The 19,027-nt window shown below is 30.9% G+C and overlaps 1 protein-coding gene across 1 annotated transcript; it reads right to left on the bottom strand.

The window, feature by feature from the left end:
• Positions 1–666: 666 nt before the first annotated feature.
• Positions 667–4,265, bottom strand: LOC114256333 (uncharacterized). Its single transcript, XM_028195961.2, has 3 exons — positions 3,675–4,265; positions 1,883–2,277; positions 667–1,453 (listed from the first exon to the last, which is right to left on the bottom strand). Exons 1-3 carry the CDS (start codon positions 3,787–3,789, stop codon positions 1,043–1,045), a joined length of 921 nt encoding a protein of 306 aa, XP_028051762.1. The 5' UTR covers positions 3,790–4,265; the 3' UTR covers positions 667–1,042.
• Positions 4,266–19,027: the final 14,762 nt, after the last annotated feature.

Below are 19,027 nucleotides of genomic sequence, written 5' to 3'. Positions count from 1 at the left end.
TTGACGCTGTTAGGAATAATTTGAAAAGTTAGTAAAACGTTAATTTTTAACCTCTCATATTTTTTACACATAAAAAGATAAAAATATAAAAAATCAAAAAACTAACTTTTTTTTTGAATCAGCCCTAGAAGAGGACAATACTAAAGAGAGACATGATATAGCATACAAGTGGCAAAGATGAAAGATGAAATATAGAGAAATAAAAATTAAAATATATATGAAGTTTTTAATATTTTACTTTTGTTATATTTAACAAATTAATTATATATAAATATATAAACATAAAAAAAGGTATTTAATTGGTATAATCATGACAGGGAAAAATAGAAGGGGAAAAACAAATCGCATTCCCTCCCTATTTTCTTATTGGAAGGGAAAATATTCATGACATAAAGGTAGGAAATTTGAATTCAAGGTGGAATAAATTACTATCCCAGAAAAAATTGTTACTTTTGAAAAGAGGACCATAGATTTTCACTCAAGAAAAAGTTGATGTGACACAACACTGCGCATCAAATCATCCACATGCTCACAACAAATCCAAAATTTATTCGCTATCCAGCCCAACAAACAAACGATCTTTTGGGCTGTAACCTAAAAATCACATTTTTAATGGAAATGTCATGCATAGTCATATAAATTCCTGCACATCATCCGCAACCGATATGAGATGCAATAAACTTCAATTACTTTGATACATTTTTACAGAACAATTTAGGGCAAATATTAAACCTAACACATCTTCAAAACGTTACAACATAATTACTAATACACAACAAACTTCTAGTACAGATTTAAGTTCTTTACTTAGATTCCACACAACAAAACAAGTTCAGCATAAAGAAAAGTCCCATTGAAAAAAAGATTACACAAAAGGGGCAAAAAACACACCATTTCCAACCGACACCAAAACCTACCATGACATATTGAATGGGGTTGGCATCGATTGGATTTATTCCTTCTAGAACTAACCACTGTAGCATGCTTGGAAAGACGAGTCAAGAAAGACACGTACAGTACAATACATACCGAGAGTAAATTTTCAGTTAGACCAGAACTCAAAGGTGTGATCTTCAACCGGGAAACCAAAGTAACAAGAATTGGCAGACGGGTCAGGATAACCGCCATCATCAATCTTTGGATACAAGTATGCTGGAGGAGGCAACAAGTTCTTGCAAAAGTGATCCTCCTCATCCTGAGATAGATCTGACTGGTCAGGTTCGAAAACATATGATGAATCGCCTGGCTCTAAGAGAGAGGAGTGACTACCATCAAGATGACATGGGCTGCCTGAATCCAGTTCATCACTTTTAGCCGATGTAAGATCATCCTGCTTACAAGCTGCAATTGAAATTTTGGATACTTCATCTTCAGAAACTGAATCGGCAGTAAGTTCTTGCAGTGGTGCTTCAGATTGGTTCTTGGTAAGCAGCTCATCTGTGAGGTGAAGAACCTGAAAGGACACGGAACGATTATACAAGCATTGTCCAAAAGTAGGGCTGCAAATGAACCGACTTACTCACAAACTCGGCTCGGGAACGGCTCGACTCAGCATGGTTTGTTACATATATAAACAAATCAGAACCAGATTTTTAGGCTCGTTTGAGCTAGAATAAGCTCGGCTTACTTATTATTTATTTAAATAACAGAATAATATTTAATGAGCCAACCGGGCTTGATTATGGAGCTGAACTTTTTTCATTATTGAGTATCAAGCCGAGCTAAAGCTGGATTAATTTTTGAGCAAAGCTCAAGCTTGATTTTCAAGCTCGATAAACAAATGAGCAGAGCTCAAAGCTTGGCTTGGCACAACTCGTTTGCAACTTTATCCAGAGCAAATCAACAATTCTAATGGAAGATGTTCCTAAAATCAAGTCATTACCTTAGCTTTTAGTTTATCCTTCTCCTTAACGAGGCCATCGTAGTCAGCCTTGAGGCTGTTGTAGCTAGCTTGCAGTGCCTCATAATCCTTCTCTAGGTGTTTTGTCTTCCACCTAGCCCGGCGGTTTTGAAACCATATTGCAACCTGCCTAGGCTGCAAACCGAGATCCTTTGCCAGCTGGATTTTTCTTTCTGGTTCAAGCTTGTTGTCTGCCTCAAAATTCCTCTCAAGAAATTGGACTTGGTCAGGCGTAAGCCGCCTCTTCTTTTCGGGTTGTTGGAAGTATTCATCCAACTCATCATCTTCATTATCTTCTTGATCAAATGAGCAGAAGAACGATCTTTCCGATCTTTTTCCCAAATTGCCATCTTTAAAGCTAACCATGGAGCTCGAACCTAATTCAGAGACAACCAAACAATATTAACTCTATTTTGTAACCACAAAGCATATGCCAAAACCAACAACCCATTCCTTAGATTGCTAGTCTAACAAATACATATATGGACTGTCTGCATAAGGTACCCAAACCCTTGTCGATATGGGTACTTCAGCAAAAATTGAAGTGTCCATGTAACATAGCTTATAGCCTGTTAGGTCTATGGCAGAAGTTTATAATTCCTTTACCTTCAGTTTACAATAACATGTTTTTGACAAGTCTAATTCTTTAAGTGCAAAATTTAAATGTACTACCATCAGACACATTCACAAATTAATCAGAGCAGTTTGGGTAGGGGTGATAAACGAACCAAACAGTTTGAACTCGACTCATGTTTGGTTCATTTGAGCTTAGTTCGTTAAGTAAACAAATAAAACTTGACACATTTTGGGGGTTGTCAAAATTTTTAAATCAAGTTTGAACAATCAATTGCTCGTTTGGCTTGGTTCTATAAGCCTAAAACTACATAAAAATACCAAATTACTTGAGCTCGGCTAGACAAAAGCTTGCTTGAGATCAACTTGAGAGTTTAATCAAACCAAGCTTGAAATTTTTTTGAAGCTCGTTAAAATTTTCAAACCATGCTTGAACAGTTAAACTATTCGGCTGGATTGGCTTGTTTATCACACCTACAGTTGGGAAAGACCATACAATACACTATGACTATCCTTCTCAATTCAAACATAAACCAAACCAACCAGATCAACCACCCAGATATCAATCACAGTAAAGAGCAAATTTATTGAATCAAATCTTATGCAATGCATTAGATTATAAGGAGAAGTACTGCAACTTTGTGTTCTTGTTATAAGTTTTCCGGAAATGAAAACATAATAACTTAGTTATCAACTTACTATTTACGAATCACCAAAAAGTAAACTTTGAATTTTCAAAAGTTGTTGTTGAACAAAAATAAAACGTATGAAAACAACGTGTATTTTCAAAAATATCATCGTTATTGCTTCCAAAAACACCAAAACAAATAAAGAAAACAAAAACACAACCAAACATGCCCTTCATTTTTGCACACAAGCATAAACACAAAGTCAACGACAGTACGCTGATCAAATCAAAACAAGAACATTAAATTGGGCAATAATTTCCTTGTCATATATCAATTATCAAGAGTTAAAGACAACATAAAAAGCAAAATCAGATGATAAATATCACAATTCACAAAACTACTGATAAAAAATGAACCTAAAAACAGAGTAATCAACATCCAAACAAAAACCCATCGAATAAAATCAAATCTAAAACCAGATCTTCCCAATTCCCATCAACCCCACGCATATGAACAGCGATCGAATCACAAAAATCAATATAAAAAAAGAAAGAAAAAACATAGAAAATTACCGAGGAAAGAAGGGGAAGAGCCAGAGAGGAACAGAGAATTAGGGGATTGAAGCAAAACAGTATTGGAATTGGAACCAGCGACAGAGGCGGCGTAGACCACCCTCCGAGCCGCCATGGATTCTTCGAGGATTAAAAAAGGGGGGTTGGGTCAAGCAACCATAAATAATGGGTATGAAGATCAGATTGTGCTGATTTTCAATCCGATAATGGGTTTTTGTATATGTATGTATGTATATGATTTTTATCAATGGGTATTTTTCAGAGCTTGTGTCGGAAGAAGCTGGTGATGATGATCTCGGTGATGTGGGAAGTGTGGGAACATCGGCTGCTGCTCACACCCATCATCACCTAGCTCGGAAGACGATGAACAGGTGGAAGAAGAAGAAGAAGTAGAGAGAGAAGGTATTGATTGAGGGTTGGGATGAAAGTGAGATTGTAAGAAAGACGTGAGTTTCCAGAGGGGAGAGAGAGAGAGAGAGATATAGAGAGAGAGTTTTTTCCTTTTTGTTTTTTTTTTGGTGAAATGAGGAGGTCAGACCTTTTGATGGGGTTGTGAACTTGTGATAGTGGGTTAAGACCCCGTTTGGCCTCAATTGTTGTTTTTTTGTTTTCTTTCTATTTGTTTAAAATATGAATTAGTTATTGTGATTTAAAAAATTATAAATATTTTATTGTCATAATTTCTATTTAATAAAATTAATTATAAAAATAATATTTTAAAATAATATTTTTATATATAATAATAAAATTATCTAAATTATTAATTAAAATAAATTTCTAACATTATTAAAAATTATAAATTGACTTGATTTTATTATTAAAGTGAGCAATTTGTTATAAATTAAAATTTTCAAAAAGTGAATTTTTATATTTTTTTATTTATATTTTTGGTATAGAGTTAATTTTTTAAATATTCTTTTCACAAATATTAACTTTTTAAGTGTATTTATGTTAAGTGTGTCTAAAAATTTTAAAAAAAATTCATAAATATTTAAAAAAATTAATGAAAACAAAAAAAATTACAAAAAATAAAAGTAGAATTTTTTGAAAAGTAAATTCTAGAAATGGAAACCAAACAGAGTGAATATTATTCATTTAGATAAGCAAATAAGAAGAAAAAAAAAATAGAGTGAAATGAGAAGAAATTGAGAGAAACTCAACTTGTTTGTTTTCACTTTTCAAGATTTATTTTTCAAAAAATTAAAATTTTTTATTTTTCATATTTTTTTGTTTTCACTGAATTTTTTTAATATTTTAAGCATTTTTTTTTTTAAATTTTTAGATACACCTAACATAAATAAACTTAAGAAGTAAAAAATTTGTAGAATTTTTTTTAAAAATCACTAAATACCATAAATACAAAAAAAAATATAAAAATTCAATAAATTTTTGAATTCTTTTATATTTATTGATTTTTTAAAATATATTTTTACAAATATTTTACTTTTTAGATACATCTAAGTAAGGTGCATCTAAATAATTAAAAAAATTGCTTAAAATTGCAAAAATATTCGCTAAAAATAAAAAAATATGAAAAATAAAAAACTCAATTTTTAAATAATTAAATCTAAAAAATTGAAATCAAACACAATGATTTATGTCATAACCCATATTTTAAAATTTTCCAAAAATAGAGAGATTGGAGAAGAAATGAAAAACCAGCTAAATATTATTTTATTATAATATCCAAATTACCTTTTCACATATAAAATAAACAACCTTGCTACACACCCCTACTGGGGGTCGACCCCGAGTGACGTGGGCTTCCCCCATTGGCCAGTTTTTTGTTTTTTTTTTTTTTTCTTTCCTTCCAATCCCGCAGTGCCACGTGGCACTGGGGGTCACTGGGGGTGGCTTTTACTGGGGTCTCGCGCATTTCTGTAAAATAAATGAAAGGACCAACTCTTATAAATGCTAATTAATAATATAACACGATATCATTTCATTTAACCAAATAAGATAATCAATAATATCTTTTGTTTTATTGTCTCTCCTGTTTATCCAATAATAGGGAGACAAATTATAATATATATTTTTTGTCTTCAAATCAAACTTACATAATCATTTTTTTCCGATTCTCTCATGAATTTCCAAACATTAGTATATAAGTTTGAACCATTGGTAGAACAATTCACTTCCATGAATTTCATTCCAGAGTAACTTGAAAAATATTAAGAATCTCAAATATTTTATCCAAGAACCGTGCTAAAGGCCTCGAAATTGGAGGCGCGAATTTGCCTCGAAAAGTTGTTTTGTCTGTTTGTTTGCTTTTTTTTTTTTTTTCCTATGTTGGTTTGGTTTTGTTTTTGGTTTTTTTTTTTTGAAAGGTTTTTATGTGTATCTTAAAACCTAAACCCTAATAAAAAAATAAATAAATCAACACAGTCCAACAAATAAAATAAAATAAAATAAAACCAACATAGCCCAACAAATAGAAAAAAAAAAAAAAAACAATTGGGTTAGATTGATTGGGTGATAAAATTGACTGATCAGTTAAACTGCTAGTTAAAATTTGTTAATTTCATATAATTTTGTACGAGTCCTTACTATATTTTTATTTCATAGAAGAAAGACTCAGAAGAAATAAAAACCTAAACCTTAAATCCTAAACTCTAAACACACCCCTACACATAACCATGCTTTAAAAATAAATAAATAAAATTACAGCAGCCCAATAAATAAATAAATAAATAAAAACAACCAAACTAACACAACCCAACAAATAAAAAAATAAAAAATAAATTAAAAAAAAACAACAAAACCAACACAGTTTGAAAAAAAAAAAAAAAAAAAAAAGCGATTCGAGCCACATTCGAGGCCTCAATCTTTTTCTTTTATCCAATATCCTACATAAGTACGAAATCAACACAAGTTCTATATAAATCTCATTTAATAAAACATTTAAAATCCTTGACATTCCTTAGTAACTTTGCTTCCATTCATACTCCTCTCACAATTTTTTATTGTACAAAACAATTCTTTATTATAATTATAGGAAAAACGGTTTTCAATGCCATAAATCTATAAATATTTCTTTTTCATCAAAGTCAAACGATTCCATATATATTAAAAAATTTAGGAAAAAGCTTAAGGATAGAAAACTTTATGGAATATAAACTAAAAATTATTAAGGATTCAATTTTATACTCAAAAATTATATAAATTTTTACTGTACAAAATAAGTGTATACATACTTTGATCTATGATAGTATGAAATCCTCTTTTAAGAAAGAGAAACCTTGAATGGAAGACATTAATCTTTAAGTTCTTTACTTGTCTAAGGTCTTCAAACTACTTCTCTCTTTCTAGGCGATGGGAGCCTTCTTGTGGTGACAACTTGAGTTTTGTGATGGAGAGTATGGTTTGGGACCTTACATTATTTATACTAGTATTCTTCCCATCAAAGAATCCATTTATTCAATGAACTTTATTAAATAGATTAATGTATCTTTTACATTCATGATACACAATGCATCTTCTATATTAATGAACTCATTAGATAGATTAATATATCTTCTACATTCATAATAGATACATAATGCATCTTTAAAATTCATTCATAATAAATCTATCACATTCAATGCTTTGACACTATCTCCAGTAGTCTTCTATACATTATGTATATATAGATGCATTCATCAATAATTAGTCATCATCTAATTGATGTACATGTATCTTGCTTAATGAGATGAATCTAATATAATCATACATAAGCCACATTTAGCCATATTTAGGAAAAATTCTTACAATCTCCCACTTGGCTTGCATGATTATATTACGTTATTAGATTATCATAATATGGCTAACGTTCTCCCACTAGAAGATTGCACCATCACCATTAGATTCTGTTCAATGAAATTATTAGCACCAAATCATTGTAGCCAGTGATTTACACATTGATCAAGACTGTACAATGGTTATAGTGTTAATATATTCCATCAACATGAATAAGTGAATCTTAAATCACAGAGATGACATTAGCAACATAATGGAGATTAATGCTAATTCATCTATAATGGTCCCGTTGTTTATATCTTCTTCTAAATTGTGCACAAGATGAAGAATGAAAACAACAAACATAATCATTACTAACATAAGATGATTATAACACAACAATTATCATACACTCATTTCAAGTCTAAACATGATAACCTTTCTACTAAGCCTATGCGCGCAACATGTTCTTGAAATAGCTTAGGTGCGAGACCTTTAGTTAAAGGATCTATCAACATGAGTGTAATGCCAATATGAGAGATGAAAACAGTCTGATTTAAAACCCTTTCTTTAACAACTAGATACTTGATATCAATATGCTTTGATCCTCCTGAAGTTTTGTTATTATTGGAGAACCAAACAGTAGCATCATTATCACAGTAAATCTGTAAGAGCCTTGAAATTGAATCGACAAATTGTAATCTAGATATGAAATTCTTTAGCCATACTGCATGACATGTGGCTTCATAACATGCTATGAATTCTGCCTCCATAGTGGAAAAGGCTGTCAAAGACTGCTTATGACTCTTCCATGAAATGGGTCCAATAGCAAGCATAAAAATGTACCCAGAAGTGGACTTTCGAGTGTCTTTACATCCAGCATAATCAGCATCTGAATAACCAATTACTTCAAGGTTGTCTGTTCTTTGATAAATGAGCATGTAATCCTTAGTGCCTTGTAAATATTGCAACACTTTCTTAACTACTTTCCAATGATCAAGTCCGTGATTGCTTTGGTATCGACCAAGCATACCAACTACAAATGCTATGTTAGGACGTGTACAAATTTGAGCATACATAATGCTCCCAACTGTAGAGGCATAAGGAATTTTTTTCATTTGTTCCCTTTCTAAATTATTTCTGGGACACTGAAATTCACTAAATTTATCACCCTTAACTATAGGGACAACACTACTTGAACAGTTCTGCATGTTGAACCTCTTAAGAACCTTTTTGATATGGCTCTTTGGGACAATCCTAAAATACCACGAGACATATCTCGGTGAATTTCTATCCCAATGACAAAAGAGGCTTCACCAAGATCTTTCATTTCAAAATTTCTCGTAAGGAATTTCTTTGTCTCATGTATCATTCCCAAATTATTGCTAGCAAGCAATATATCATCAACATACAAAACTACAATGTAGATAATGCTCCAATTGATTTTAAGGTAGACACATTGATTAACCACATTATCCTTAAAATCAAATTTGGTGAGAACTTCATGAAATTTAAGATATCATTGTCGAGATGCCTGCTTTAGACCATATATGGACTTCTTAAGCCTACAAACCATATTTTCCTTGCTTTCGTCCTGAAAACCTTCAGGTTGGTTCATGTAGACCACTTCATGCAAGTCACCATTTAAAAATGTTGTTTTAATGTCCATTTGATATAACTCTAAATCATAATAAGCTACTAAGGCCATGACTATTCTCAAGGAATCCTTATTAGAAACAAGAGAATAAGTTTCATCATAGTCTATCCCCTCTCTTTGAGTGTATCCTTTAGCAACTAATCTGGCCTTGTATCTTTTGACATTGCCTTTAGGATCACGCTTGGTTTTAAAAACCCATTTGCATCCAACAGTTTTGGCTCCCTTAGGCAATTCTACAAGATCCCAGACATTATTGTCTTTCATAGATTTTAACTCATCTTTCATGGCATTTAACCATTGAGTTGAATTTCCATTATTCATGGCTTGGGCATAGGAAACATGATCGTTCTCCAAGCCTATATCACACTCATTTAGATAAACCTCATAGTTATCTGATATGGCTGGTTTCTTTTCTCTTTGTGATTTGCGTAAATGTTGTTTTACAACTGGGACAACTTCTTTTCACTACAAGAAAAAGCACCTTTGGCGACTAAATTTTTAGTCGCCAAAAGTCAACTTTTCACTTTCCCCGACTAAATATTTTAGTCGCCGGTTTTGTCGCGAAAACATGGTCGTCGGAGGTATTTAGTCGGCAAAAAAAAGGTCTTTAGCGACCAAAGCTTTTGTCGCCAATAGTCAATTACATTTTTGAAAATTATACATTTAGCGACTAATCTTTTAGTCGCCAATAGTGAATTATTTTTTTTATTATTTATACATTTGCCGACTATTTTTTTCGTCGCCAATAGTCAAGCTTTTGGCGACCACACATTTTAGTCGCCAAAAGCATATTTCAGAAAAAAAAAAAAAAATTACCTTATGTTGTTCCCAAGTTTCAAACCACCAACCTCCCACATTCTAAACCTTTACCAACACACTCTCTCCACTATGCTACTACAACATCACATGAATGTAAATATAACATATATTATTTATATAGTATATTGACCGGTATTAATACAAAACTATATATATAAAAATAATTATTTTTATTTAATATAATTTATGTAAAAAATAAATTATTTACCAAAAAAAATAGGAGACCACTTTTGGCGACTAAAGCTATTTTTTAGTCGCCAATTCTATACTTTTTGGCTACTAATTACTTTTTGTCGCTAAAAGAATTAATTCCCACCTAAAACCTCCACTTTTGGCGACTAAACTGAATTTTAGTCGCCAATTGTTGACTTTTAGCTGCTAAATATTTTTTAGTAGCCAAAAAGCTTCACTTTTGGCTACGAATTTTTTTTTTTGTCAGTAAAACACGTATAATCGGCAACCAAACTATTTTTTAGTAGCCAAAACCTATACTTTTGGCTACTAAATGTTTTTAGTCCCCAAAAACCTTGACTTTTGGCTACTAAAATTTTTTTAGTCGCTAAAACCCATATAATCGGCGACTAAACTGATTTTTAGTTGCCAATAACTATACATTTGGCTACTAAACTGTTTTAGTCGCTAAAAGTCTTCACTTTTGGCTACTAATTCCATTTTAGTCGCCGAAAGTGCTACTTTCAGTGACGAAAATTTTTTTTTTAGTCACCATTTGTGCTTTTTGTTGTAGTGTTTTCAATGTGAGAAATCTCTTGAGTACCAATAGGTTCAGGTACTACATTTTCTTAGATAATCGTGGAAGGCGTAAAAGCATGATTTTCCTCCAAAGAAACATTTTTAAGATTCATACTCTCACTAATGTTTTCATCCTCTAAGAACACAACATGTCTAGTTTTAACAATTCTTGTGCTATGAGTGGGACAATAGAATCTAAAACCCTTTGATCTCTCAGGATATCCAATGAAAAAACAACTTATAGTTCTAGGGTCTAATTTCTTTATTTGTGGGTTGAAAATTTTTTCTTTAGCAGGACAACCCCATACATGTAAATAATTCAAATTAGGTTTCTTACCAACCCACATCTCATAAGGAGTTAAAGGCACAACCTTACTAGGAACCCTATTAAGAACATGTACATCAGTTTTTAAAGCTTCACCCCACAAGTAATCTGGCAAAGAAGAGTTACTCGTCATGCTTCTCATCATGTCCAAAAGAGTATCGTTTCGTCGCTCAGCTACACCATTTTGCTCAGGTGTACCAAGCATTGTACAGTTAGCAACAATACCATTCTCAGCCAAAAATAAAGCAAAAGCACTTGGATTTTGACCCGACTCAATGAATCTACCATAATATTCATCACTTTTATCAGATCTTACACTTTTAACCCGTCTGCCAAGCTAATTTTCAACTTCAGCTTTTTAGAGTTTGGACATATCCAGTGCTTCTGATTTTTCACGAATAAGATACACATAAGTCTACCTAGAAAAGTCATCAATAAAGTAATAAAATATTTATGTCCAGAAATAGTTGGAACAGTAAAGGGACTACATATATCAGTATGAATTGTGTCTAATAATTCAGTAGTCCTAGTAGCACCATTTTTCTTTGTCTTTGTGTATTTTCCTTTAATGCAATTCACACAAGTACTAAAATCAGAAAAATCAAATGAACTTAAAATTCCGTCTTTAATAAGACGTTCGATCCTTCCCCTTGATATGTGGCCCAAGCGCTTATGCCACAACATGGATGAATTTTCATTCACTCGCTTTCTCTTTTTATTTACCATGTTGTTTACATTAAAGGATAAAAGAGATCGTGCATAAGTGGAATCTAAATTCAATGAATAAAGATTATCATATAAAGTACCAGAACCAATCATATGAGAATTGTAGAATAAAGAGACTCTATTATTTTCAAACTTAAATTCATAACCACAGGAATCAAGTTGTGAAACAGAAATTAGGTTTCTAGTAAAAACAGGAACATAAACTGTGTTTACTAAATCCAAAATGAAACCAGAGTCTAAAATTAGACGAAGGGTGCCAATAGCCTCAGTGTCCACTTCTATTCCATTCCCAACCGTAATGGTTTGTTCTTATTTATTTAGTTACCAACTTGTAAGGTATCTCTGCATGGAATTTGTTATGTGAATACTTGCACCAGTGTCAATCCACCAAGAATTTGGTAGAACATCTACCAAAAAGGATTCATAAGACACAAAACATTGAGTGTTACCTTTCCTGTCCAACCAACTTTTAAAACTTGGACAGTCTTTTCTTATGTGATCTTTCTTTCAACAGAAATGGCATCGAATCTTATTTTCTTTATTAGCCTTGTGAGTTTCATCATTTGCATTCTTCTTCTTCTTACTTTTGCCTTTCTTGAAAATCTTTTTGATTGGACCCAAGGTGATAAGGTGAGCCATATCAGGCTTTTCAGCTTTAAGCCTTTCTTCTTCTTGAACACATATGGCAATTAACTCGCTCATCTTCCACTTATCTTTTTATATATTATAATTGATCTTAAAAGGACCAAATTACGTAGGAAAAGAAGTCATAATGAAATGAACAAGAAAACCTTCAGAAATTTTCATGTCCATTCCCTTTGATTGAAAGGCCATGTCATTCATCTTTTAGATATGTTCATGAACACCACTCAAATCATCATATTTCATTGTCATCATTTTAATCATGAGAGTACTAGCAAGGGATTTGGAAGTTCCAATGAATTGATCTTCAATAGATTTCATATAGCTTATTGCACTTTCAGAAACAGGGATTGCTCTTTGAATTGCAGGCGTAATTGAGCCTTTCATAATCATTAGACTTAAGCGATTAGAGCGTTCCCATTTTTCATATAAAGCCATGTATTCCTTAGAACTTGTATCATTAGGCTTTGTAGGAGTTGGCTCTCTTAATGCATAGTCTAAATCCATAATTTCCAAAACAATTCCAATTTGTTCCTTTCATTTTTTAAAATTAGTTCCACTCAAAGCTTCAATACCAGACAAGTAACTATTAATTACAGTAGGATTCAATGCTGCAAACACATAATATCTATTACATAATATAATCAAGAAAACTACTTTTCACATGTCATAAAAATAACACCACAAGTTAAATATATCTAACTAGAAAACATAATTAGTTAGATACGAAATCAAGTTATCCTTCTGTTGGGCCGAATAACAATATATTTTAGCAATTCATAAAAGTAAATGAGATGACTAATAAAAATAAACAACATAAAATAAAAAACGAGTTTATCACCGTTGGGCAGAAAAACTCAATGTCTCTTATTTTATTTTATTAACTAAAGCACGTGAGAAGTTTATCACCGTTGAGTAGGAAAACTTATTGCTATATTTATTATACTAATCATCTCGATTGTTCAAACATGCATGGTGTTGAACCTCCGTTGGGCTGATCAACAATGTTTCAACTCATAAGGTGTGTAACAAAACATTATATAGTGCATAAAACATTATCTTAATTACCACTTGTTCAATAATTTTTAATTTTTATTTTAATATCAATAGAATAAAAGATTGGCCAAAAATAAAAATCAGATTGGACAAGTGTAAATCAAGGTTATGAACTTGTTACACAAAACATCATCATAAAATGAAATTCATACTTATACGTTTCATGCATCAGAATTGAGAACCATACTTTGATACCAATTGATAGAAAACTTTGCGGAACATAAACTAAAAACCATTAAGGATTCAATTCTATACATGAAAACTATATAAATTTTTACTATACAAAATAAGTGTATACATACTTTGATCCATGATAGTATGAAATCCTCTTTTAAGAAAAAGAAACCTTGATTGGAAGACATTAATCTTTAAGTTCTTTACTTGTCAAAGATCTTCAAACCACTTCTCTCTTTCTAGGCGATGGGAGCCTTCTTGTGGTGACAACTTGAGTTTTGTGATGGAGAGTGTGGTTTGGGACCTTACATTATTTATACTAGTATTCTTCCCATCAAAGAATCCATTCATTCAATGAACTTCATTAAATAGATTAATGTATTTTTTACATTCATGATACATAATGCATCTTCTATATTAATGAACTCATTAGATAGATTAATCTATTTTCTACATTCATAATAGATACATAATGCATCTTTAAGATTCATTCATAATAAATCTATCACATTCAATGCATTGACACTATCTCCATTAGTCTTCTATACATTATGTATATATAGGTGCATTCATCAATAATTAATCACCATCTAATTGATGTACATGTATCTTGCTTAATGAGATGAATGTAGTATAATCATGCATAAGCCACATTAAGCCATATTTAGGAAAAATTCTTACACTTACTTGAAATTATTTTTTAGACTCACTGATTTATAAGTGGTATGATTAGTAGTTGATATTATAAAGGTTATGAAAGAGAGTGTTTAGATATTTTAATTGATTATCACATTATTAAGTTTGAAAAATATCTAATTTTTAAACTTATATAACAATACAAAAAAATTTAAGGTCTATTTTGCTTATTCACAATTTTATTGGATTTGGCTCAAATTTAGTTCAGCCATATTTCAATATGTCATTGAGATTAATAAAATGTTTTAATAGCAATCAGTTTCCAAATCAGCTTAATATCTTTTTGTTTTTTGACAATTTAGTGGTTTTTTTTTTTGTTTCTCCTCATTTTTTTTTGTTGGGTATATAATTAGACTACAATGACTTCTTTTGAACATTTTATTTGTAGCTTATTTAACATAAAATTTGAAATTCTATGTTTAAATATTTTTATTTGGAAAAGATATAATGTTAGCACAAAAGGCTCAAAATAAGCTAAATTTGATAACTTTTTTAAAAGCCTACTTTTGTGGTTTTTTTTTAGTTGCCAATATAAATTTTACAAAACAGGTTTTTAGTAAGCATATAAAGGACTAGATATTATAATTGGGGCACTCGATTTATAAATTTAATTTTAGATTTTTTTTGTCTAAAGGTGTACATTTTAAAATATTTTATTCATAAGAACAAATTCTTGTAAAATAACGAAACTATTCATATATATATAGGGAAATTTAGTTATAAACCCTTCTTACCTTCTTTTTATTGTTAAAAGGACGAAGAAAAAAAATTATACTTTCAAAACCCTCTCATAATTATAAAATCTTGTATAAAGGACAAAATTTATTATTTAAATATTTTATCAGACTATTATACCCTCAACTAAATCTTCCCACTATCTCCTCCTACATCACTTTCTCTCTCTTCCTTCACTTTCACCTCTTTCTTCTCCTCCGTCGCAACCACTGCCCCTTCTTCCTCGGCCCTCCACAATCTCTCCATGTCCCTAATCTCCCTCATAATCTTCATCGAAATTCTCTTCTCTGCTGTCGCCGAGATCCGTGACACTTGGTGGTTCTGGTTGAGATCCAAAACCCCTTGCCAATAGCTTCAATCGTTGTTGGCTTCTTAAGGACGATGACGATCTCACCGTCCTCTACTCCCTTTCCATCTCGCCGCCGCCACCGAAACGTTACCTTCGTCATGCTCCTTTCCTCTTCCTTCGGTTTGTTGATAGTTAACTCGAATTTAAATCTTCTTTTGAGAAAGACGTAATCAGACGAACAAGAATTAGATCGCGACGACGAAATAACAAGCTGACAGAAAGAATTTCCAATTGGCGGCGGTGGAAGAGGTAACAAAGAGAGAGAGGAAGAGAGATTGATTGTTGTTTCCAATTGGCTTTTTTTTTTTTATTATTATTATTATTATTATTATTATTTGTTAATAGATCTAAGAGTAAAATTTGATTTTGGTTTATTCATTTAGTATGTATTTTATTTTTTGTAATAGTAAAATTTTACTCTAGTTAAAAATATGTTGATTTGCTTAACGATATAAAATTTTACTTTGAATCATAGTAAACTTTACTCTGAATTAGAGTAAATTTTACTATGATTCAAAGTAAAATTTTACTCTGAAATACACTGTAAGGATGGCTTAATAGGAGAGTTGATAGTTATGATGGTAGTATAGTAAAAGAAACAAGTTTTAAAATATTAGGGGGTTTTGAAAGTACCTATACAATTCTTGTCATTTTGAAAAATAAATTAAACAATGAGGGGTCTATTACCAAATCCCCATATATATATATATATATATATATATATATTACTTCTTAAACCAAACCCTAGTGCAAAAATCGCTCATCTCTCTCTTCTCTCTTTCCACTTCCCTCCTTCATCTGCCATCTCTGAACTGTCCGACTTCATCACCACCTTGTTGCCGCCAATCTAAACTGTCCAATCTCTAACTCAAGAGGATCAACATCTATTTCAATGAAGCTACCGCACTGTTTCTCTTATCTCTGGCAGCGGCAAAAATGGTGTTTCAAACAGATTCTCTCTCCAGGCCATGAATCTGAATAATCATCTTTAGATGAAGACGAATACGAATCATCGTCGTCCATGTACTTCCCTCGTGACCTTCACTTTGAGCTTCGATTTCTCTTCTTTTTACTTCGAGTATTGTGGTTGCTTTGTTTTTCGAAACTTTTGGACCAATTGTGAGTTGGTGTTCGCGGGAATCTCAGAAGCAGATCGGCAACGCCAGAATCTCCATTGCAATATCGATTCTAGGATTTCTACACTTATATTCAGCTGCAAGAATGAAGATGATGAACACCAAAATGAAATCAAATATGAATTTTTTTATTTTTTATTTTTTGTAGTTCTTGATTTTTATTTTTATTTTTGGTTGTTGTTGACGATGATGAAACAAATTACAACAGATAGGGAGACAAAAAGAAAAGAAGTTTGAACATATAGAAAACAAAATTTGAATAGATACGGTTTTGTTTAGCTTGGTATTGCAATAGATAGGGTTGATTTGGCTCAACAAGCTTGGCTTGTACTTAAACAAATAGAAAAAATAAAAAAATTTGAATAGATAGAATTTCGAAAGTTAGAATTTTGTTTGGACAAATATTTAAACAGATAAGAAAATTTTGAATTGAAAAGATTAAAAAGTTAAACAGAGAGGAAAAAAATTGAACAAATAAGGGAAAATTTTGAGCAGATAATCAACAAAAGTCAATAGATAAAAAAATATTAACAAATAAATTAAGGAGTAAAATTGGAAGCAAACAAACTATTTTACAAAGGGTAGATTTCTCACCAATAAAAAATATCCACTGAATCTAATACTTTAAACAATTACTAAAATAGAGTTTTCAGCAATTTTCTCTTATAATTGTCCTTTTTTAGGTCATTCAAAGACAAAAATCAAAAAATGAACTCGAAGAAAACAAAAGAACCAAAAAAAATTGGGGCATTTATACGCAAGTCTTAATTTATGAAATTATATTCCAGTAAGTCCTAACTAAGATTTTTTGGACTTTCAAGTCCCATTAAATTTTTAATAATCGAAATTGTCATTCAAACAATAATTGTTGATCATTTATGAATATCTATAAAGGAACATGATGATTTAACATTTATTTTAATTTTCAAAACTTTAAAACATCAATTTTCAAATTGAAAAAACTAAAAAAAATATGTGCAAAAAAAAAAAAAAACTAATTTTTTTTTTTTTTTTGAAAAAACTGAAAATGTTATCCCAGGTAGGCAACCCAAGAGAGGGTGAATTGGGTTATTAAATAAATTGTCAAATTAAAAATTAACCCAAATAATAAATAAACAAATATGCTCAATAATATAAAATAAAGTAATGAAATAAAATGAGCAAAGAGAAGGGAAATCAAACACTGAGATTTATAGTGGTTTGACACGCTGGGCCTACGTTCACTCCCCAAGCATCCTCCTCAGCAATTTATCCACCATTCTTCAAATAGTAACTACACTACTAGCTTCGCGAGTGTTAGTAAACCTTTACAGACTAGTTTAGAATATGATGCCTAGTCACGCCTAACTAAGTGATTTTGTCTCAAAAGCCACTCACAAAAATAACCCGACTAGTTTCGAATATGATGCCTAGTCTCACCTAATCCAAGTGATTTTATCCTGAAAAATCACTCACAAAAACTTTCTCTTTTTTTACAAAAATAATAAGAATAAGGGATAGAAAACTCTTTTACAATTTTGCTCAAATTCTCAACAAATTTTCTCACAAAAAATACAACTCAATGAAGCACAATAATATTTTGAGAAAAAATAAATATCACAGATTTTTTCTTTTCTTCTCTTTTTCAACACTTATTTTTCTTCAACCAAAATACTTCTTATATATCATAAAATTAACTCCGTTGGCTCATATTCGTTGGAGACACTCTTCTTCAGAACACTGATTTCAGGCCCGACGCTCTTCATCATGGGTGCACGAGGCCTTTTCCATTTTCAAAAATTGCAATTGGCCAAACGTCGCTTTCGATAAATAGTGATACAAATATTTCAAAACTTTTGCCGTAAAAACAAATGATGCATAGTGACTATATATTAAAATATTGGAATGCACAACAACTTTTCTATAAAAATATTTGAATGCACAGAGACTTCTCTATTAAAATATTTGTATGCATAGTAAAATCTCTTTAAATAATATTTATATCAGATATGAAAATATATATCCCTTTTAAAATCTTTGTAATTATTGTAGAGATTTTAGATACATACTAATAAAAATAACCAATCATCTCATGTGAGTATATCAAATTTTGTCAAAAGAAAACAATTCATCAATATCACATTTTTCATAAGAAGACAACTCATCAATATCAAATTTGTCAAAAGATAAATAGTGGCCAATCAAAATTTTCAAAATGTGAATAGTAAATTCTTCTATTTGAGCACAGTAATTTATCCGAAATTTAAATAGGAATTGTATTATATATTTAAATAATATTTATAACAAATATATCATACAATATATATTTTAAATAGATAATATTTTGTGTCAAATAATATAAAATATGTATATTAAAAAATTATAATTTATCACATAATATTTTAGACATTATCAAAATTATACCACCTGATTAACAATCTCCCCTTTTTGATAATGGCAATACAAGCATGAATTTGACACAAAATTTTACATGAATAAATGCAACAAAAATATTCAACAATCATAATACATGCATTTATTTTCATTCCCCCATTATTGACAAATTCTTTGTCAAATAATTTATATATGCATCAA

This window comes from Camellia sinensis, chromosome 4, assembly GCF_055761805.1.
Source record: "Camellia sinensis isolate YWXY chromosome 4, ASM5576180v1, whole genome shotgun sequence".
NCBI classification, from domain to species: Eukaryota; Viridiplantae; Streptophyta; class Magnoliopsida; order Ericales; family Theaceae; genus Camellia; species Camellia sinensis.
Note: the sequence above shows the minus strand (reverse complement) of the source record. Positions and strands in the feature narration are given on the sequence as shown.